At 37.6% G+C, this 23,844-nt stretch overlaps 1 protein-coding gene across 1 annotated transcript in view; it reads left to right on the top strand.

Moving 5' to 3' along the window:
• CNGB3 (cyclic nucleotide gated channel subunit beta 3) overlaps positions 1–23,468 on the top strand; it is a 58,824-nt gene extending 35,356 nt beyond the window's left edge. Inside the window, exons 10-18 of the mRNA XM_057371126.1 lie at positions 2,171–2,293; positions 9,467–9,608; positions 11,511–11,670; positions 12,040–12,137; positions 13,165–13,248; positions 14,760–14,878; positions 19,262–19,408; positions 21,922–22,096; positions 23,235–23,468. Coding sequence (XP_057227109.1) covers positions 2,171–2,293; positions 9,467–9,608; positions 11,511–11,670; positions 12,040–12,137; positions 13,165–13,248; positions 14,760–14,878; positions 19,262–19,408; positions 21,922–22,096; positions 23,235–23,468 — 1,282 coding nt within the window. The remainder of the gene's footprint in view (positions 1–2,170; positions 2,294–9,466; positions 9,609–11,510; positions 11,671–12,039; positions 12,138–13,164; positions 13,249–14,759; positions 14,879–19,261; positions 19,409–21,921; positions 22,097–23,234) is intronic.
• Positions 23,469–23,844: the final 376 nt, after the last annotated feature.

Below are 23,844 nucleotides of genomic sequence, written 5' to 3' on the forward strand. Positions count from 1 at the left end.
TTCAATGACTTTTCTGAACATCCTATAATACTTGCAGTACTGGGAGGTACAGCATGTGTAATATAGACAGCAGATAATAATACAGATCATTCTGGATCAAGTAATTATTTTCAATGTAACAATACTGTTGTGTGGATATGGATTTCAAAGAAATGGAAACAAATTTAAAACTTTCACCCAAATAAACAGTTTTTCAAGAGAAGAGTTTCACACTATATAACAATATGGAATGGGAAATGATCAGTCAAGGGACAAGTTGAGAGTGGGATGTGTCTGTCTTCGAGCCAGACCAGCTTTGAAGCATCTGATGTTTATTTGCATTTCAAAAAAAGGTCAAGGTGCTCATTTAGAAAGGCTAAGACAGAGCAAGATCTCTGGTCCTGTAAAATACGTGCAGCAGCTGGAAAGACAGAGCCAGCTACTTTGCAAAGTACTTCTGCCTTGTCAGAGAGTTCTTAGCTCCATATTTGTTGAGTACAACCGTGTTACAGTTGCAGACACAAAACTTGTATTTTGTTTCCTGGTCAAAGGCCCACTCCCATTTCCAATGTTAAATCACTTGCAGAATGTAAACTGCAGAATCTCAATATTACAAAGTAAATCTATCTTCTACCTCATACTTCAGAAAACACCGACTCCTAGTTTTGCTCATTAGCGAATGGAGAACAGAGGTAGTTACACAGAAGAAAAGTACAAGCAGGAGCTAAAAAATCTTTAAAAACCCAGGGGTTTTGTGCAAACTGCTGCATTTTAYTTTAATGTAACAACATTTCTTTGGTCTGAGCTTGGTACAGTCACAGTTTGAGCAATAAAGTACCAATTAGCTACACAATATCAAATTCTGCTTCTACGCAGCAAGTGGATATGCCTGGGTGGATTCTCTTCTCAAASTAATTAGTTTGAGTTTGTAGGAATAGAGCTAGCTAAAGTTACCTACATCTTACATTCTCATTGTGATAAATTCAACACATGTCTAGAGAAATATGACATAGCAAAGGCTTCCAGAACCTTCCCTCAGACCTCAGCAGTCCTCTTTCAAGGATTCAAACTTTCACAGAAGACCTAGTATGGGCAACATTGCAACATTACTAGATCCCAACAATTACCTGCTGCTCCCTGTAGCTTGCAATCCTAAACTGAGCTGTCCTGGAAGCACAGCAACTTTTAAACAGAGAAATGGCATTCATTTGTGAGCACCATAAAGAGGAGYACCCTTAGGTAGATTACTTAACAGCGTGGAGAGGCCAAGGAGTGCATGCCAAGGCACCTGAAGAACCAGAAAAGCAGTACTCAATAAAGCAACCACAGAGATATTATCTCCCATTAGCTTTGTTTRGACCTAGTTAAATTAACTTAGTTAGATCTTATTAAATTTTCATAAAACCACCTAGTTATTCTGCCCTTCTTACTGCATTGAATTCTAGCTGTAGCAGATACTCATTAGCCACCACCMTGTGTTTAGGCAAGTCCTGCACTTTTTCTGCTTATTTATCCCCTGATTGTATGAATATTYGAATAGAGATCTAAATCCAGGAGATCTTTCTTTTGATCCCCATGCACTGAACCGATGATAAACAATGAGATCATTATTGTATTAAACAGAAAGCTGCTTGGTGTTTAAGTAGTTTGTCATTGATATTCTTCAAAGAACTGGCCACATGCATAAGAACAGGGATTAGGAATGATAGARCTCCTGCTGTAGCCATTAAATCATACTATTTAGAGGATCTGCTGCAGGCTTTCTACAAGAGATCTTACAAAGCATTTCATTTCTGACCTCAGACATTTCTTGGCTTTGGTTCAAAAGTTTAGAGCCTATCTTGGATAGAGTTTGGCAAACACATTATTTTGTACCCTGTGGCCTCATTAATGTAGCTTCAAATTTCTGTAAATATTCATAGCCGTTTAAAGAAGTGGACTATAAACTCTGCTGGGAACCATAATTCAAAAATTACCCCGTTTCAAATATTTTAGGAAAGATATTTATTTGACCTTGGACAGATGTGAGAGATGGGTAACTGCCAGCTRTTTTTTTCATAGATCAATACAGGTGGGGAACGACTTAGTGGGTGCTTAATATTAACATTGCTAATCCAAGAAAGTAATGGGTTCTGTATTAAAAGAAAAKAAAAATGTAAGTTGTTTTACAGGAATCCGTTGACTTTTATAGGGTTATTCGAACAACTGGATACTTGCTGTTCATCTTGCACATTAATGCATGCCTGTATTACTGGGCTTCAGACTACGAAGGGATTGGCAGCACTAGATGGGTGTATGATGGCGAAGGAAACATGTAAGTCCTTTACTCTTGCAAGACATTTTTGTTCATTTTTTGGTTGATTTTGCTCCTTTCTGCCTCCAAATCCTTCTCCCACGTCTTTGCTTGCAGGATGTGCCTTTACTTTGTAAGTGCTTGGGTAGCAAACTTTTAGCACCATGACTGCTGATTAGCAGCTTTCATTACTAACACATACTTGGAGGGTAGGTGCARTGAATAATCAGCTCACCACTTTCAGATTTTATAGGTTTATGARCCAGTGCTAAGCACTAACTTAATTAAACATTTAAAAAGCAACAAGGGTCATAAATTAAACTTACTGGTTGCATGTGCATGTGAGAACTGTTATAAGGATTGTATAACAATCCCTCAAACGAAACACAGGAATATTTTGGGGGATTTTCTTTTCTGCCACACAGCATTGTGTCATAAAAGTGCAACATTTTAGTCACTCTACATCATGGTGATTGGTTTGAAAAAATTCAACCAGCTCTCTCTTATCTTTTGAGGTCATGCTTGAACAAGGGGCAGAGTGTCTTCAGGGGGAAGGATTGTGTATTGGCACAATTTTCCACACTTGTGACAGCACTAGGTTGGGTGCCAAGGAACATTTATTAACATGATGGAGAGGAARTAAGAGAAAATAGCAGTCATAATATATCCTGTGAGTAGTTTTATAAAGACATATCTAGCAGGTTCAGCCGTATGAACATTCATTTCTTTCAAAGGCTGCAATGTAGYTAAAGCCACAGAAGCTCAATTTGTTCTTTGATCACATTCCTTGCAAAACCACATACAGTATGCTGCTGCTGTCATAAATCACCTTCTGAACAACTTTTCACCTTTCTCTTGGAGATGTGCTCCACTTGTTTTTATCTTTGTCAGACTTCATGAGTTTAGTGTCAAGACACTGTCTTGACGGATAAGAAAATAGTCTTTCAGAGCAAAACACACTTTGTGTGAGACAGCATTGATTTTTTATTTTTTTTTTAATTAGAGCTATCTCTTGGAAAAAGTGACATGTCTGAAGTTTACACACACCACTAAAATACACAGCTTGAATATTGCAGTCAGATGTGSAAGCAGGGTCATGGAGCTTAGTGGGACCACTTATGTAAGTGAAGTTATAGTCAGRTATTTATTTGCAAGATCCAGGTTTCCAGAAATCTGACAAGAAAAATGCAGAAATAATTTCCATTACATTAGCTATTTTTTGTTAATGTCATTCTTGGGAATACTTGCCTATAATTAAAAAAACAAGGAATGTAAGACTAAGAAACCTGAAAACTGAAAGTAGAGAGCTTACTCAGTCTTTAAGTTTTTAATGCTTCTTCAGAAAASTCTAGAGAACAGGCAAGAAAGAACTACTTGTTTTTAAGAGAGAAAAAATCTTTCACATTTCACTCAGACAAACAAATRGTAGAAATTATTACTGGCTTTACCACAGACAAAGCAGTTCTGACCTGGCAATGGCCAGGGGTTTTAGTATTTTGTGATACCTCTTCCATGAAGAACCCAAAAACTTTCTCAAATGAAGTCAAACTGCAACCACATAGAATTAATAACAGATTTATTTTATAAACAATGATAATAAACTGATAATTCAAGTGCTACATTAAACTGAGATTCTGAAATAAAGTGCATGTTTGAATATGCAAATATCCAAGCTAAACATTRACCTGTTGGAACGAGTCCAGARGAGGCCACTGAGTTGATCACAGGGCTGGAGCACCTCTCCTGTGAAGACAGGTTGGGAAAATTGGGACTGTTGAGCCTGGAGAAGAGAAGGCACTGGGGAAACCTTATAACGCTATCCAGTACCTAAAGGGGAGCTTACAAGAAGGCTGCACAAGGACTCTTTACAAGGGCTTGCAGAGATAGAACAAGGGGCAATGGCTTTAAAACAAAAGAAGATTTAAATTAGATAGTAGAAAGAAATCCTTACCATGAGGGTGATAAGGCACTGGGAACAGGTTGCCCAGTGAGGCTGTGGACTCCCAGTCCATGGAGGTGTTCAAGGCCAGGCTGGATGGGCCTCTGAGAAACCTGGTCCAGTGAARGGTGTTCCTCCCCRTGGTAGGGGGACWGGAACTGAGTAATCTTTAAGGACCCTTCCAAACCAAACCAACATTTCTATGATATATCCACGTAAACCTCATTAAGCCATTGATCTACTTCATCTTGTCATTGGTTGGTGAATGCATGACTTTATTCTTTTGCCTTTGTCTAACTCATACTGGAATGTATAGTGCCATGAACACAGAACCACAAATATTACACAATGAGCTGCATTTGATAAAGTACACCTTTGTATCACACAAACAGCAAATACCCTCTGTATGGGAGAGTCATTGCMTTGGAGAAACAGGCATATAATCTAATATCTAATTCTCAAATGTCTGAGGATTTTCTCACACAGAGAGAAATCACATGAACATTAGTTATAATTGGAAATGCAGGGTGAATTTAAAGTTATCAGACMAGATACTTCTAGGTATATTCATTTATTTGGAAAGCAGAAATAAGTAAAACATGTCAGGGAAAGTGACTGGTATTGCAGCAAACATTGTGGCACAGCAGTGCACATATAATTTTCTTTCACAGAGCATTCAGGGTTGACAATATTTGAAGCAAAATATGCCAGTAGTCTCACAAAGAATGGGAACGTATTTAGGAAGAAGATTAGGCATACATATCTACTTAGCTAATTTTAAAAAATGACAGTAAGCAGATTGACAAGTAAATCAAAATTCTAGCAGTCTCAGATTACATTGACCCACAGCAAATGATCTGGCACTGATTCAGTGGTATTGATGTTTTATGTAGAATCCCTGCTGTGTCCATAAAATATTGCTAGTTGGTGCAAAAAACAGTTCTTAAAAATGTCACTACTCTYAGGATTTTTTTCCTTTTCCAGGCTAAAAAGAATTAACAGTTTCCATTATSAGTTTGATTACATTCTCCTGAGCAAACACCCTAGTTGGTGAACTAAATCTATAACTAACTGCCATACACAACACTGAAAGCACAAGCAAAATTATCAAAATAGCTCTTTTTCAAATCTCTGCAAGCTCTACTCCTTTCCAGTTCCTGTCCAGAATCTGAAGTGTGTCAGTCCAAAATTTGAGCTCTTTTGCRCAGCAGCCTTCAGTCAAAGCCTTTGACTTGAGGTGCAAAAGGCTGTCAACTTTTCCTCCCTGCAACACACCCAAATTAGCCACATATAGTGTTTCCAGCACTAAAAGTGAACTCATGAGCTTGAGCTGGGCAAGATCTCAGTCTCTCCCAGTGCAGAAGCGCAGCATCACCAGTGCAACACCAGAGTGTTAGATCTATGCAAGGACATTAGCAGGATATTGAAAAGGTCTGTTAATAAAGTGGACAATTTGAACTATATGTGTTTATTTACAATCTAATTTTACCACTAGAGTAAAAGATCAATCTCCCTAATTTCTGCAGAAAATGGACACATCCTTTTTAAGGGATTTGACATAAWGTTATTGTTCTGAATTGGCCCAAGGGAGTATCTCTCTTTTATCACTGTTCACAGAGAAACTCATACTAGGGAGCTGAAATTTTCATGCAAACCCTCCAGGTCAGTAGTAAATTTAGGCAAAACAAATAATTTCACTTTGCTCATGGTATACGTCTGCTGTTTACATTTTATCCACAAGTAGTCTGCAAAATTCTTTGGCAAATTTAAGACMTCTATTTGCATCCCAGTTATGTTTCCCTGTAGCTTGCTGCCTTCCTGCTCTGGACTCAGGCTGGGTGGATGTCTGTAAGTCCCAGGAAATGGTTACTGTGCATATTCTACAACAGCTCCACTCCTTTGGTACACGTTGCCCAGTGCACAGTGAGACCAGCACATCTTCAAATGTGCCTTGTGGGGATCAGTTGTGAGTGACTCTTGTAACAGGTGTGATGTGCCACACTCGCAGTGCTGGCTGTGCAAAGAGTTTTGTGCCTCCTGACAAGACGTGAATGCACAGTCCAACTTGTGTGTCAGACTTTCAGACCTACTACCCACAGCTTTAGGTAAAATCTTCMTGGCTTGCCCTGTTGTGTCTGAGATCCTCAGACCCTTATGATGAACAGGTCACTCTAGAAGAGGAACCAAGAGGGAAATCATCAGTTTATCAAGGCTGCCTCTTCAATCAGCTTAAACCCACCCTGGCTGTAATCTGAGAGGAGTCAGACATGACAGCCCCGAAACAAYGCTCCCCTGGGCTGAAATGGATAAGTGAATACCACCTCAAAACCTGAGAGACACATGCACAAAGATGATTTACCTGCACTAAACAAAACCATGAAAGAAGTTTAGTGTATTCTGAAATGGACTTTCTTGAACGAGGTGTTTCTATTGGAATAATATTACAAGATACCTTATTTGCAGTGTTTCTGAATGTTTTCATACCTAGGATTTTTTTAATTTTTTTTTTTTTTAGGAAAAATCTAGTAGTTTGATTGCCTGAGGGATAAACATACTCTCTATGATTTGGAGAGGGAAAAATCTCTTTCTTGTCTCACAACTGTTGTTTGCTTCAACAGTAAATTTACAGCAGGCTGGTAAGCTGTATGGTGAGCAGTGGTGGTTTCCAGACACATGCTGGTARGAAGCAGAGCTGCTAATACTGTTGAAATAGGAGTCTGTTTTTTTTCTGGCTTTCCTTAAACAAAATTTACAATCTCATTTCTCCCCTTCTTAGGGAAGAAAAAAGCTGCTCTGTGTTTCAGCTGTGCAACTTTCATTTCAGATTAAAATAAAAACAAAAATGCATAAATGGAGAAAACCTGTGCCTAAGAGATAGTGAATATCATGTGCCTTTGCCAGTAGAAAGTTTCTTTTGAAGTGAAATTACAGAAGAATACAGTATATTAACTACATCTTAAGAAAGGGGTAGGCAGATATAAAAAAAAAATCTCACATTTTGGACATAAAATGTTGCAAAGAAGAATGTGACCCCTGAATTCCTCTGAGGAACCGCTTTCATTCTTTAAAGACATTCTCAGAATAAAGATTTTCATGTCTATCATAGTGGAGTTAGCAAACTTGGCACGCAGAGCCGTTGCGGGTGAGAGAGTTGTTTAATTACTTTTGTTTCCTAAAGTAACTACCACAGAAGTAATGTCAATTTCTTTACTTCCATATTACTCAATTACACATCTTGCAAGCACCCCAGCATTCACAGTTATGGCAAATCAATAYGATATTAATATGCTTTATATGATAATTCCCCTTAGTCAAGCTAGATGCATCATTTTATTCTTAAATCTGTAATTCTTCCAAAATGGATCTTAGTCTTTTTTCTATTTATTTATGCTACAGAAGTCTAAGAAAAAGCTGCCACCTCTGCATATATTTCTGGAAACATCCATATATGTTTTGGTTTCAATTTTTTTTAACCCAAGTGAAAATATCATAGTACATCCAGCAGTTCATTTTACATCCCTAAMAAAGAAAAATGATAAGATGGAAAATATGCAATGACTTTTTTATTTAAGGACTCTGAATGAAAATGGCCGGTTCTGACAGTTAAAATCTAAAACTAGAAAACCCTGAAAAAAGTGATTATTGTTACTGCACTTCATTGATCTGCAACCAAGAAAAAAGTGACTTTAGAATGAAAAGCAAAAACCAATTGCTTAGTAAAGCCTGACATTTTGGGTGGGAAACTTGAAAATATTTTCAARCRTTTTAAGAAAAAAACAAACCTCATTGGATTTGGGAGTTTATTTTCTCATATTTGCACAAAACCAACCCTGCAGTTGTGTTATTACATGAGCTTCTTATTTCAGTGGAATTCATATCTTGAGAAGAGAAGAGCCTAAAAGTGGAGGCCATAAAATAAAATATACTCAATTATCTGCAAGCAGATCAGGTGTCTCAGATTCAGAGCAGGCATGAGAAGATGCACGAGAGACTTTCTATTTCAAAACAAACTTACCTTTGGAAGTATTTTTTCTGTGTCTTATAGTGTGGGGGAGGGGAGTTTTTGTTTTTAAAATTATTATTATTTAAAACTCAATGAAATTCAACAAACATAAGGAATCATCATTGCTTCAGAAGAAATAATAGAAAATCACAGATGAAATAATGGAAAATCTCAATTTATAATAAAGTAAAATGAAGTTCCGCTCCTAATGACCAGAAAAGCTGAAGTCTAATTGTACAGAAACTTAGGAAGTCAAATTCTAATTAATTGCGGGCTTTTAAAAATACAGCTAAACCAATTAGTTGCTCACTCAGAAAAGAAGGAAATGATAGCATTCTCACAACAATGGTTTGAAYTAGTTATTCCCCACTGCAGTGGTGCATTACTTGTGCTACCATGCTCTAGAATGCATTTAAACCAGAATTTTAGAGATGCCGAAGCACTCTTTTAAAACTTTCTGTCCAGGCCCTTTGYTGCTTTCATAAACTTGTGTTATCATACGAGTAGAAATACACGACTTGAAGGCAACGGGATCTGCAGAGAAGGCAAGAAAGTGTTTGTTAAGGTGACAGAAGTAGTGGAGACCAACAACCAGGGGGTGTTAACAGAGGAGTCAACCTTTCAGTGCTGAATTAGTGCTCTGGAGAATCTGAATTTACACACAGCTTGTGGGAATACATAACTTCTGTTTGACATAACCCAGGAGGTAGAGCCCATGAAGGGTGCTCAGAAGCAGGGTGGGAGGAGGACCAGCATGGTTGAAGGGGTAGAAATGGACACAAGAAGAGCAGCATTGCGTTTGTCATTCCCATCATAAGGATTAACACTGGTGTCTTCAAGTGAAAGCTGTGAAAGGGACCTTCAGATCTCTGAGCATCTCAGATGCTGCTACACAGGGACTCTGGGAAGTACCCAACACTTCTACACTGCTTTTGACCATCTTCACTGGTAGCATTCTAACACTGTACTGTCCATCTTGGCAATTTTGCACACAAGKCTTCTGTAATGCTACCTACAGTTCYTAGAGAACAGTAAATTAGYSCTGCAYTTCCCACACATTCTTATTTTTCTGTTGGTGAGAACACTCAGCTCACCCTGACCTATGTAACCATATCACCACAAATTCATAAGCCTTTATAAAAATGCTGAAAGTCTTTTGGACTGAAGAGCATCCCTCAAAGGCCCAACTCAGACAGGCTTATGCTTAACGCAAGTAGCTACAGTCTGACAAAAATGTTATTTGTATCCACAGGTACCTGAGGTGTTACTACTGGGCAGTTCGCAGTTTGATCACCATCGGTGGCCTTCCAGAACCAGACACGCTGTTTGAGATMATTTTTCAACTGCTGAATTATTTCATGGGCGTCTTTGTCTTCTCCAGCTTAATTGGTCAGGTACATAAAAAAAAAAAAAATCAATAACAAGTTATATTCAAATTACTGTAATATAATGATAATATATTCAATTTAATGGAGTACTTTCTGGGAAAAAAAAGTTTAGATTCCATCCTGTATTTTAATGTCATCCATATTTATTCTTCTGACAAATACAGGTATTTAATCGGTTCCCTGTTTTGTAGCTCTTTTGAATACAAACTGATTAAAAGCCAAGACTCTGCAGGACACAGATGATTCTTGAAACTATGTATAATTCTTTTTTTTTCTTACAGCCAAGCAGACAATTCCTTGACATTCACACTATGCTACTAAATGTGACATAAAAAWTTTRATTGCTGAATAAGTCATTCTMCTGCCCAATAGAATAATGTTAATGKAAATCCCATGATTTTTGTCAAACTAGAATTCTGATCTCTTCCACAAATTACAATRTATTTGTCAAACTGAAAATTAAGTAGTTTCTATTTCTCTTCGTCAACATTTGGCAGCAGGGGGAAAAAAAAGCCCACAGCACAGCAAATCAGTTATATTTCCAAATGAATATAACTGAAATATTTCTGRCTTGTAACTATTAAACTTGGGCTTTAGATCCACAGTTGTTAAAGCAACTTGCCTCCAGAAAAACAAATGCTGAGGTTTCCATGTGAGACTGCCCCTCTTCAGTTTCTGCAGAAACCATTTCAAACTTTATTTGTCCACGCCTGTTATAAAATGAATTATTTAAACAAAAAAAAGAAAGAAATTAAAGCTGAAATTTAATTCTTATTTTARCTACAGCATTTAAAAAGTTTAATCAAGCAGTTAGAGATTGCATATGTCTCTTGTTCATTAGAAGTGCAAGAGTGCAAATGTCACCAAAGAGACTTTTCCCTAAAAGACTTAAAATTCCTCCATACACCAGAATTATCAAAAATAAAAGCAACAAATATGAAATATTTCATCTGGAAAACTATTGAATTCAAGTATATAGGATTAAACTTCAGAGTTTCCATATTTKTAATTCTTCCCTAAATTGTTTTAACTACCTATGAAAGCTTTGTTTTGCCAAGAAGATTTTGCAGATTACTTTTTGTAACCAGTGTAGCCATTGGCACTCTCAAACTTTAAACCTTAACACACAAACTGCTTCATTGCAGTTTGTTTAATTCCTRTTTACAAAGAACCCTTAAAATTATTGAGTTTTTCCTGCTTTAGAACACTTCCCTAAAAATTRTTATTCCCATTGCAATCAATTGTATCTCTGCAATAAAGAACAAAATTCAGCCCACAGCACATTAATCCTTGGCAGCTGCCACATGAAGCCATCCCACTAAAGCCACACCTGAATACTTATTCTTTTGAAGAAGGAATATCTATGAACATTAACTCATCCACTCTCTAAAAACTGAATTACTTTTGCATTGAAATGTTAAATGATGTTCCTGCACTAAAAACTTTAAGGTCATCTTTCMGCTCGCAGAGCTTATGACTGATCTCTTAACCATTTAAATGGTGGCACAATCTTAGTTCTAATGGTGTCAGATGATGTTATTAGAGAAATTCAGCCCAATTTTCTTCACTTCAGACTTGCATTGCATGCCAAATGCAGAGTAACTTACTTTGGATTTTTAAGAAAAGCATTATCTATAATTTCTAGAAATATGAGACAGAAGAATAAGCTAAAASCCAGAAATGATTCCTCTAAAAAGATAATGTTACACTTTCCAAGACAATGAGAATAAATCTTTGATATTTCTGAAAAAGATGAAGCAACTATTCAAGACATGAGGCTGTTTCAATAAATCAATTAGCAGATGATTTTGCAAAGAGCATTCTATTATTTATATTTGCTGCTGACAAAATATTAAAATCAAGGCTATTTTTGCTGAACTGTGCAGTAACAACAATTGATGTTTGCAGATGAGAGATGTAATTGGAGCAGCAACAGCAGGACAGAACTATTTTCGTTCCTGTGTGGACAACACCGTCTCCTATATGAACACCTATTCTATTCCAAAATTGGTGCAAAATCGTGTCAGAACTTGGTATGAATACACATGGGACTCTCAAGGAATGCTGGGTAAGGATATACAATTCCATTTACTTCGCATGTCTGAGTGGGAGTGGTTGTACAGATACACATATACAGTGAAATTCACATTGCTCCTTCCCTAAATTACATGTGGTAAGTGAGAGGAGGCTGCGAAACTTACTTTGGAAAAGAAAGAAACTACAAAGCAATATGATTTTTACTACTTCACRAATTCTGTTCATTAATACAATGTTTTGGTAATAATTTTAGACAAGATATATCAAGCATCTTAGCAAAAGTGTATCAATTGCTTCCTCACTTGAACTCATAAATGTTAGGGAAACTCCATTAAGTTATTTTTGCTCATTTTTGTGGACATCCTTTCGTTCATCTTTTTTTTTTCTCTCTCTCTTTCAGATGAATCAGAATTRCTGGAGCAGATGCCAACCAAAATGCAATTGGCAATCGCAATTGATGTGAACTTTGCCATTGTCAATAAAGTGGACTTATTCAAAGCAAGTAGTTTTACAGGGGAATGTAGAAACATGCTWTATTTTTGAGACAGAAACTTTGCATTGTGCATCTTGGAACATTTAAGTACACATGTGTTAATCAGCAAGGCAAATAAGAAATGTCTCAATTAATGGCAACATGTCAGAACAAACCCAAGAGCCTGCCTTTGGATTTCTGTTGTGTCAAAGAAGTGATTTTCAAAAAAAGAAAATGAGATTAAGACAAAGTTCTGTTATTGTGGCATATTATAGCTGATGGTATGGGCAGACAGAGAGTTCAGACTGTAAATAATCTCCAGAGTCAGAGAATAATCTAATTTTAACAYAGTCCACCTTGCTGTGGCTGTCCAGATCTGCCTGAGAGATCACTCCGCTATGTGTTCAGGCAACAGTGTTGGCGTAGTGAATGCTGTGTTGGAGTCAGCTGTTGTGTAAAGGAGCTTTCTCTTTGCTTACTGTGGGAGCTTTCCAGAGCTACAATTTAAATGTGTACTTAAAACTGCATTTCTGACACCAACTGAGTTTTTAGAAGGACACACAACAAATTTTCTTGTAAGGATATTTCTAAGAAATCACATGATATATAATGTATAATGTATAAACACTACAGGGCTGTATGGTTTTCCCACACTTGTTGCAGACATGGAATTCACGGGCTCATAGCAACATTTGACATGATCCATTTTTTTCTCCTGGATCAGTTAAAAACAAACAAAAAATTCATAAGATTCCCATAAAAGACACATAAAGCTCTGAATGTAACGTTAACTAAGCTTCCACAGAAAWTTTGGATCTACAGAAGCTCACTTTRTAAGAAATGAAAATATATTCAACCCAAAGAAAGCTTTATAAGTACTTGAAATACCGACTCTTTCAGTCTTTTCTCAGCTCTAATAACTGATCTTTATGATGTTTTGAGTTTCCATTCCACTTATGGAATCCCTGGGTTATTCCTGTGTTGCTGGGTTTTGAGGCACTAATAGTCACTTTTAATACTGAATTAACAGAGTGATCAACTCTATTTTAACAGGGCTGTGATACCCAGATGATATACGACATGCTGCTGAGGTTGAAATCCATTGTGTATTTACCTGGTGACTTTGTCTGCAAAAAGGTGAGCATTCCTGTCTTGTTCAAATAATAATTATATTATATATTTTAGAAAAAGAGTTCAGATATCGGTCAACAATGTCCCTTAAATAAATTAATCCTTACTGAATTAGACAGCATAAAATTAATTAAGCTACTCTGTGTAATAACAACAAATGTGCTCTCAAATTTCAACTTAAAACAAGACAATATGGATTTTATTACTCAGATTACTAAACATGAAATTATAGAAATATGGGAAAGTATTTAATGCAAATATAGCTTATCTRATGGTACCTCATGAAATTTTAATATTTAAAATGGATCAGACTTAATGTTTCTATATTTATATACACACAAACACAGCCTACAGATCTCAGTCTATGAGGCTTTGTCTGTGCTCCTCATTTGTGTACTCACTCTTAAATAGAATTATCCAAGAGTGTAGAATGTACAGTCCATTCCACAAAGCTCCTCAAAGCAGGATCTGCTCTACCTTCACTCCCAGCTCTGAGCTATCYCAGGCTTCCAGCTGAAAGCTGTCACACTGTCCCTTAGAGATGTCAGTCTTCTCTCTACATTTTACTCCAACCTGGCCAGACAGGATATTCACAGGTAAATAGCTCAGCTGCTGACCAGTGAGCCCATCCCTTTGCAGAGGCCATGGAAACAGAGGGCAAAGATGGAATTAAAGCTTGGGGAGATGAGGTGTCAGCACTATTACTGCTCTGKCAAGTGACACACAGGGCCCACCACGTCCTGAAGTGACCATCAGAACCCTTTGCCTCTAGCATTTTGGTCTAACATGTTCACTAATGTCCTAGTTAAGCACACAATCCTCCTCTGGAATGCTGGGCTAGCTCCACTGGTTCCACAGTGTAGGAAGTCAAACATTTGTGAACACACTGAAGGATCGAGTGTCGCCTCAATGTCCAGCCCCAGAATTGCTGCTGGCTAAGAAGGGTGGAAGAGCAGTTTGATGTGTTTGCTTATACAATGCACAGCATGAAAGGATCTTAGACTGCAGGTGAGACTCTGTCACAACAGARAGAATAAAGAACAGTAACAAATCCAATGTCTTGATACTGCAGTGAGATGTAAAAGGTTCTTAACGAAGATGGATTATAAGAAATTGAAGTATTTATGAGAAATTGAGGTATCAGCTTATTATAGGTAGATTCAGAGCTAAAAGTTCTTTCTTTTATAACTCTGCTATGTGACCAACAACCATAGCAAAATCCTATAAAAAAACCTGTTGGAGCCACCTTCCCCTTGGATGTTTGTTGGTCTCAGCCTGCTTCACCAAGGCGATGCTGCACATGGGCCTGGAGGATCAACTGAAGAGACAGGAATTGCAAGTCCCTACATTCTCAGTCCTGGCTTTGTTGCTGCTACTTTTAAAACTGAATTGCTGCTTTGCCTCACCCTCTGCTTTTGAGAGAGTAGAAATATGTATTTAAATAAGAATCTCTCATRTTATTCTAACAACAAAAACCACTGCTAAAACACGGGTACTTTATGTGTTTGCATGCCCAGGGAGAGATTGGCAGAGAGATGTACATCATCAAACAGGGTGAAGTTCAAGTCCTTGGAGGCCCTGATGGTACCAAAGTGCTGGTTACTCTAAGAGCAGGAGCTGTGTTTGGGGAAATCAGGTAGGTCCATCACTAATTTTAATATTTTATTTAGAACTTGTGAAATAATCAATGGTTGTCTAATTTCTCTGTGGTCAGCACGACAGCTATCATGGGGAGGCTCGAAATATGACACTGAGCAAGGAGATGTGGGAAGTGAAGGAAAACCTAAGTGAAGCATCTGTGATTAATAGGGCAAGATCTGAGAACAGTGTTTTGATCAATGTACACATGTACACAGACAAATTTCTTTAGCATTTTAAAGATTAACCACATTTCCATGTTATGCTGTCTGCAATACAACAGGATCAAATGAATTTTATTGTCTGTTTAGCAAGCCTAGGTGCCCTAAAACAGCACTTGGCAAAGATGAAAATTAAACAGATGCAAAAATCTAAAACAGCAACTAAAAATAGTTTATTTAGGAGCTGAAATAGGAACTAATTTGCTGAAAATCAGACATCCCAATTTGGAAAAGTATGTATTTAAGAACATGCAAGACAAGAAAAAGGTGGATAAATCAGATTTTGTTGTCTGAGTTTGTCCAGATGAGAATATTTTTCTGGTGGCTACAAATGTTTTATATATTCCCCATGTGCTTGCTATGCAAAATCCATTAACTCTTATGTGCTATGTTCCCCAATTAGCCAATCAAGCAATAGTTTTTAGGCACTGTGCCCCCCTGCTGAGATTGGCCTGAGGAAAAGTAATAAAATAAATGTTCTGCTGCATGTGATAAACTGGATCCTTGGTTTCTTCCAGCTGCCTTCCCATTATTGTTAATCCTCTTGCTCGTAGCTTTAATCTGCCTTTTGAAAAGCAATAATCAGCTCTGTGCCAGGTTTGTCTTCCAGTTGAGTCTCTCTTTGCRGCAGTGGAAACATTCCTGTTTATCCAATGATGTGAGTACAGAACTCACTTAGACACCAAGTGGAAAACATCAGATACACCTCATGGTTACARAACTTTTTTATTAAGTGGGAAAGTGAAACTGTATCAGCTCTTTGAGAGGTTATTTGGAAAGTATTTCTCTGTGTGACAATACAACACCTGAGCAAAGCCTCAAAAAAAGGCTGCATTGTAAGTTATGCTAAAAGACAGAGAATSAACTCATCAGTAAGGACTGAATAATGAAAAGACGAAGGAAAAAGCTAAAGCRGYCCCCATATGTAACACACACAYGGTTTTCAATTATTTATTAGTCTCGTATTTGAAGTGAGAGCTTTGTATTTTAAGCTGAGAAATAATAATGGTTGGTTTTAAAACAAGTAAGGGATTTTCACACTTTTGATCTAACACAGGTGAGTGCTCATTTCCACGTGAGAACCACACAACGACCTTTAAAGATTCATTKCCCAGCACGTGTTACTCTTCACATAATTGCCAATATGGCCAGAAAAGCCCTCAGCAACGCTATAACACTACACTTCCATTCTTGTTTTATTCATCACTGACCTACTGCAGCAGCAAACCCATTCAGACACGTGTAATTTGCATATAAAATGTCAGGCAGTGGATAAACTTGAGTAAAAAAGCCACAGCAACTGGCAGACATGAAGCACGAAGCGTATCAGAGAAGATATGCTCTTCCTCGTGGCAAGGTGTTAGAAAATAATGAGTTTGTATTGTGCTTTTCTATATAAATTTTGTCAAGGCCTTCTGAATACAGAATACCAGAAGCAAATGGAAAAAATATTCTTTAATGCATTACACACTACTTCTTTTAGGACATCCAAGTTTTCCTCTCACTTCATAATGGTTATAACCTGATATCAGGCWGATTTCCTTCTGATTTCCAATTCAAGATTTGTTTAGAGAAATATGTTTGCTTCCTTCTGAGTGGTTTAGGTACATGATTTATAAGATGCTTGTTATTTAATCTCACTCTGTTCAAAATGCATGTAAATGWTTCTAAAAAGTCTCCAGGGGCAAAGAAATTCAAGAAAATAAAAACTGTTTCTTTTCCAAAAAGTTCCCTGAATATACTAGAAGGCCAATGCAAAAGTAACAATCAAACATGTCCTTTGCCAATTTGACCCTTGAAAATTACAGAAAAGGATTAAGTAATAGKAGTTCCAATTAACATCTTACCCTCACTGCTACTTTCCTGTATAGATAATATCAGTTTGGGGAAGTAAAATAATTTCAGAGTCAGAAGCAAACAGATTGTTGTCTTAATGAGAGCCTGCCAGCTCTCAGACAAATCAGAACGAGAGAAATTCAGAAAGAAATAACARCACTTCATTAGCCCAGAGAAAGTTACACTTGAAGCCAGATGTCCTCGTTCATCCATTTACKGGTATTTCACTGGAGCTATTTCCCATCAGAAAATGTTAATTCTGGAAAAACTACAACATTTCTCCATTTTATGTAAATTTTTGACAGGAAGCTCTCTAAATGTTTGATCTCAGCTTCAGCTTTCAGCTGTTTTGTAGTTTTAAAATTTATATTAAAAATCAGAACTACAGGGAATATTTATGAAAGATGACACTTTCCATTACTTTGTTCCAGGATTTCCCTCAAGGTGGTAGCTGCTGCTTTTCARTGAGCTCTGCCCTTTGGCATCCTGCTCAGAAGCAAGATCCAGACCCATTTCCCTTTCCTGACTGACCAGTTCTCCTCACATTCACACAGGTGCCAATCTGAGCCACCACAACCCTGATAACACAAGCCATTCCCTAATTCCAATGAACAGCAGCTTCCTATAGACATCAGCTTTTAAAAAAAGAAAAAGAGATAAGCTGAGTCATCGCTTTGACAACTTCATAGCCTGAAATTTCATTTGCTAGCATAAGAATCCTTAGACTATCAACTTGTACTAATATTACAGCATTTCACACTCACAACTGGAGTAAAAAATGTTAAATTAAAAGGGCAAATTTTGTGATTAATATAGATATTAATTAATATTACCAAGAACTAATGTAAGGCAAAAGTATCTGTTTTAAAAAAAAWGTTCATATATATAATTCTTCACACACTAACCAAATCAGATTGAATGCTGATTTACCTAACATTGTCTTTAGTCAAAGATGATTCTGTTTGAGCAARGACTGCTTTACTTGTAAAATTCACCTCACAACATCACCATAATGAAAAAGCTGATCTCTTTAGTCCTCGTCTACCTTGATAAAATGAGCTTTCTGTTAGGAAAGCCTAAAAATGATTGTTCAATGACTTGTTGAGAAATGATTCAWCAGAGCTCAAAAGATGTTTGCAATTTTCTTTAGCAGTTTTTCCTATTGTGCAAAGAGTTTTATTCTATGTGAGGAATCATGTGGAATTGTTTAAAAAGAAGACGATAAACTGCATTTTCAGCTTCAGTTCATGTATTGATTGCTGTCTTGAGTTGCAGAAAAACACCCTGTGGGCATGTAAAAATAGCTTTGCACAAACTGTTGCAGAGATCTCCTGCTATCCTTTATAAATTAAATGTATTAGCTATATGATTCAATAGTTAGAAATGTATTCTATAAATATCTTCAGTGTTGAAACAAATATTTATATAACCTTGAYTATTACTTCAGATGGGTATCAGCTCCTGCTTACTGGGGCCCAGACTATCTTTTATTAATACATTTTGAATTTAAAKAATACTAAATGTTCTCTAAAAATATTAATTCACTGAGATATCTTTAAAGGACAAATTTTAGGGTAGATCTTGAATACAAGATAGAGCAATTTTTGCACTAAGAGCAGAATGAAAATTCTCTTACATATCAGCACAGCTGAGAAGTGAAGTCTCTTCAACTGCTTAGTGTAAGGTGATCAAGTTATTTTTATTTGTACATTTATTTTTTTTTTTATATATCCTCCCTCTGGCCAACTGCTGCTGGCTAAACTGGTCTAACGCCTTACATTCAAAACAAAATAGCCTTCTTTTTCTGGCACACAAATTTGTAACTGTCAGCCTGAAAGACCTTCCTAATCTGTATCATTCAACTTGCCAACATTGCAATGTGAGATGTGGTGTGTGAGAAAACTGAAAACTAGAGCCCCACAGAAAATGAAAATCCTCAGAGGAGAAYCACTCATTTACTGTAAATAATGCTGCTCTACTTCTGATGCAAATAATTTCCAGCAATAAAACGGAGGAAATGTTGAGTTCACATGAGGATTAAAACAAGTGCAGGCCGAGCTGCAGGTATCTCTTAGCAGAAAGGTCTCTACGTAGCAGATTTTTTCACAGTCCTTAGCGTCTATGCATGCCTGACCAACAGTGACGATTTGCCTTCCCGAAGCAAGATGACATTTTTAATTCCACCTGCACAGGGCCTTTACAGAACACTGGATAGAACAGCTGCCTGTTTTGTTGAGCTTTACAATGACTGGAGAGCCACCAGCAAAGAGATTCCTCCCTAGGGTAAAGAATGCTGTGACTGATGGTGTTTGTTTTCATTCCAGCCTCTTAGCTGCAGGTGGAGGAAACAGAAGGACTGCCAATGTGGTGGCTCATGGTTTTGCCAACCTCTTCATTCTGGACAAGAAAACACTCAATGAAATCTTGGTGCACTATCCTGACTCMGAAAAACTCCTCATGAAGAAAGCAAAGTATGTTCTATTAGTGGTTTTAAAATCATATCATTTAGCTGCAGAATGGACAGTTGTGGCTTCTAGATGATTTGCATTCCTTTCCTGGAAGAGTAACACTTTTGGTATTGAGAGGCCAGATGTGCCTGGTAGTTTCTAGTGAAAAGCAAGGTCTTGGAAGGGATCCCGTGGGTTTTGGAAATGGGGTAAGTAGAATGAAACCCTGAATGTAGTTGTCTTCTGCATTGTATTTAAGGTAACAAAAAACCAGGAGATAAGGATAATAATGATATGTATCAGGACTCCTTACATGGCCAAGAAAGAAACTGCAGGGCAGGTATCAGTCAAGGAGTAGGTTTGCAAAGATGCAACCAAACACCTGCAATTACTTCAACAGAGATATGCTTCAAAACATCCACAGACTTGTATGCATTTCYAAAACCTTAAGCAGCAGTTAGGAATGGGTTTAAAGTAAGTCCTGTAAAGATGGAACTACACAGATTAGATATCCCTGCATTTTGTTCAAAAATATTCCTAAATGGAATTTCAAACCAAAAGTGCTTTTCACCTTCCTTCGGCTGCAGTTTGCTAGGATCACCATTTTCCCAGCTTTGTCAAAGCATTGTCAGATTTTGTCATAAAATTGTGACAAAATTAGTACCTTACTACCTTGTAAAAAGTCCTAATACTTGAAACAGTTTGTCATTATTAGTGTAATTCAGCCATCTATTGTTCTCAGCTATTGCCTTGAATTGTTATCAAAGGTTGGAAGGTTGGTCCCAGAYTTGAAATTCCACCAGAGAAGACTGAACACAGCACAGAGGAGGCATTTTGTTTTGTGAAAATGCTATGAAATAGCTGCATTCAGCCTGCTGTAACAGCCCTGGTAGTCAAATAACAGTATCTTGAGAATCACAATGCCCCTGAGGAACAAGGAACCCYGAGACAGAAAAGGCTGATTGCTCAACTTTCAAAACTAGCATTAACAGTCAGAAAAGTGGAACAAATCCACTGATGGATCATCTCCAGCATCTATCATTCCTGACTTTTCTTCAGCTTCTATCTAAACAGCAGTATGACAATCATTCCTTGTTTTTCCTGTCTCTCTGTCCCACACTGCCTCTTCTGCTTTCTTGCCCACCCTAGCCATATTCTGCCAATCCATTAAATTCTGCCAATCCATTAAATTCTGCTTCTTCTGGACAGCCTTTCTCAAGCAAGATGCTTAGTCATCCAGCTTTTGTATCTGCACTCCCATTTGAGCTCAAAGACCTCTCTATATATCAGACTAAAAGCAGGATATCCTGTTTAATTTGAAAGATTTGCAATCCCTGCCCTGGGTAGGAGGCCATGTGTTTTGCTCACCTGTCTAGGCAGCTCCAAATTCTGACAAAACTGGGTACTGAAAGGAAATTTTTGTGCTGTTTTCATAAAGCTTGTAATAACATTCAGTTTTGGAACGAAGTTACCAGTTGCTCTGCCCTGAGAGGTTTACATTAGAGTTTTCTGTGGTCATCTGATGTCTTTAAAAGCTTCTTGAAACAAATTCAAAGCATTTATTCAAGCAAGAAACTTGTTCTGTTATCACCTGCCCTATATCCCCTATCTGGTTTTTACATACTAAGGCCATGCAAGATGCTGAAGTGTATTTTTTTTTAATTTATAACAATGAAATTTAACAAAAAAAAAAAATAAACCCTTCATTTCTGAAATTCCCAAAATATAACAAGCTGGAGAAAATCATAGCATTATGAGATTTACTGTGCTTCAGACTGTGAGTATAACCCGTTGCTCATAAAGAGCCTTAAGTCAGGGCATTTGCAAGCATTGAAAAGCGGCCTTGAAAATTGTACAATAATCTAATAAAAACTGAAAGCATGGGAACCCACTGCTTTTCACTGATCTATCTCAGATCTTTCATCTAAATTTTACCCTTGTTATTCAGTCTCCCTTCTTGTCATTGTGGCTGCAAATAATGCCGTGGAATGGTGTGAAAATCAAGTCTGCTATGCMACTGGCAGTAGTGTTTGTATCGTCAGGGTGTCTTCTTTTGCCAAAAACCAAAAATAAATACCCCTGTCTMACCTGACCTACGAGTGATGAGCCATGTGGGAAGTTAGTTTGGTAAAGTATTTCTTCCACAAGTGGTGACTGATTCCCAGTGGAACACTAAATGCTCTCTGAATTTGTATCCAGAAGGCCAGGTAAGAGACTGCCACTTCAGGTATGKGGCACCCATACTCCACGCCTTTTCCTTCCTTGTTAAATTTCCATCTGTTTTGTGACACCTTAATTTGAGCCAGCAACTGTTTATACTACAAGATATAGGTAAGCAACTCCAAATTTGAACAGTTGCTTCCAACTCTATCAGAGCCTAGGACAAAACCTTTAATATTTCCAATTTTGCTCTTGTCACTGGACCTGGGAACCAAATAAAAGCCACCAGATTGTCATGCATAAATGTGGCATTTCAGCTTTGCAGGAACTTTGCTCAGTTTCACAGCACTGCTGTGTGTTCTTATTCCCTTCTCCAGGGTGCTGCTGAAGCAGAAGGGGAAACCTCCTCCAGGACCACCAGCGCCACAACCMCGGGGCTTGGCCAGTCTCTTTGGGCAGAAACCAGAAACTCCGAAATTGTTTAAAGCAATGCTTGGAGGAAAAGGAAAAGACGGCCTTGCTAAGCTGCTGCAGCTGAAGAGACAGCAAGAGGTAAAGCCACAGAAAACAGAGTAGAATCTACTGAGAGGACTTTTAGGCAGAGTAGATGAAAATTTAGCCTTAGTGTAATCAAGAGCAAAAACTCYCAGTAGCTGAGATACAACCACTTATCTTAATCTCAGTAAACACACATTCTAAGGTTTGGCTCAAATCTTTCAGAACCTGGACTTTATGCAGACTAGGGAAAAAAAAAGCAAGGGAAAAAAGGAAGCAAACAAAAAAAACTTTTAAGAAAGTAAGGATAAAATACATTTTACAAAGGCCCTGAGGGCATCTGATCTTCTAATTTTATGTAAACAACAGTAAATACAGAAATACCCAAACATAGTAATCTGATCCAGCTGACTCGGGCACTCAGTGAACTTTCCAATTCAGTGTCAGATCTCTGGTTGTTAAAAATCCTGAAGACAAAATATAAAGTGTAGCCCACACAGCTAAAACTGATTAAATCTCTAATATCTTACACTTATGAGAAAACTGTTATTTTAACTGATGAAAAATAATTCCCACATTATACTCTGTTCTGAGAAATGCTAATGTTAATAAGAACCTGCTCGCTTCTACAAATTTACCCAAAGGTGGCAGAAGTATTTTCTTTATAGATGAAATAGCTGTGGTTATATTTAATTTAAATAAAGGGCTTTGCACTTTGTTTACACAAATGACTACAACTCTACGATTGGAGCAGAAATTCTGCTCAGTTTAATGTGTATTTGTGAACTTAATAGCAAGTATGCCTGGCCAGGGATTTGGGGCAGTGGGAAGTATGTCAAGATTTACGTAATATTCTCTTTTCTCCACTGGGGTTAAGTAGATAAAGGAAGGCAAGACCTAAGGAAAGGTTCTGTGCCCCCAAACAGGCCTGTTTCCATCTCTCTGTATTAGTAAGAAGCAGGTACTATGAGTATCCACAAGTTTTTACTAGGTKTTTTACTGATATTCTGATTCTGAAATTGTATTTTTCATTTAGAAACCAATTTTCAGCATCCGAACAGGAATTTACATGTGTTGCATTCCATTAATACCATGAGCATGTTGCCATGCTGTGCCTTTCTGTGGCATGTAGAATAGAACTCCTTTGTGAGTTTCTTCTGCAGTACTGGAAAACATTTAAACTTCTTATTTCTAGGACACTCAAGATGAACCAGAGTCCAAGCCTAAAGAAGAAGCGAAGCCGCCTGCAGAGCCTGCAGCCCCCTCTAAACCCCCTGCTCAAAAGGAAGAGCCAAAAGCAGACAGTAAGCCTGCAGTAATGAAGAAAACAACCAGTAAGGAGTCCCTAATCATTAGTATGACACCATCCCCCAGAGCAGGAGAAGGGGAGATCCTTAAAGTTGAAATTAAAGAGAAAGAAAAGAAATAGAACATCTACTGTTTTGCTACATTCAGAGGGCTGGCCGGACTTTGCTTTTGGGTATAGAAGAAAACAGTAGAGACTACTCTACTGAGACAAGTGTACTCCAGCTCCTCTTCTTCTCGCCCTCCTCTCCTGGCACAACTGCACAAATTATTTACATTCTCGACCTTAACACTGAAGAGAGAACTTTTGGTGTATTAGCAATTAAGGCTCAGACTGTATTTCACGACCACTTGTTTCCTCTTTCACCCATGGTCTCCCTTTTGTCTTACTCTTTCTTGTTCCTACTTCTCCTCTTCCCTGTCCTCTTTATCCTTGCTTTTTTACTGCTGTTCCTGTTGCTCAGTCTGCTCTTAACTTTTGTATATATTCTTTTCTGTTT

Source organism: Malurus melanocephalus, unplaced genomic scaffold, assembly GCF_030028575.1.
Source record: "Malurus melanocephalus ecotype Western Australia unplaced genomic scaffold, MMel_1.1 scaffold_141, whole genome shotgun sequence".
Classification (NCBI taxonomy): Eukaryota; Metazoa; Chordata; class Aves; order Passeriformes; family Maluridae; genus Malurus; species Malurus melanocephalus.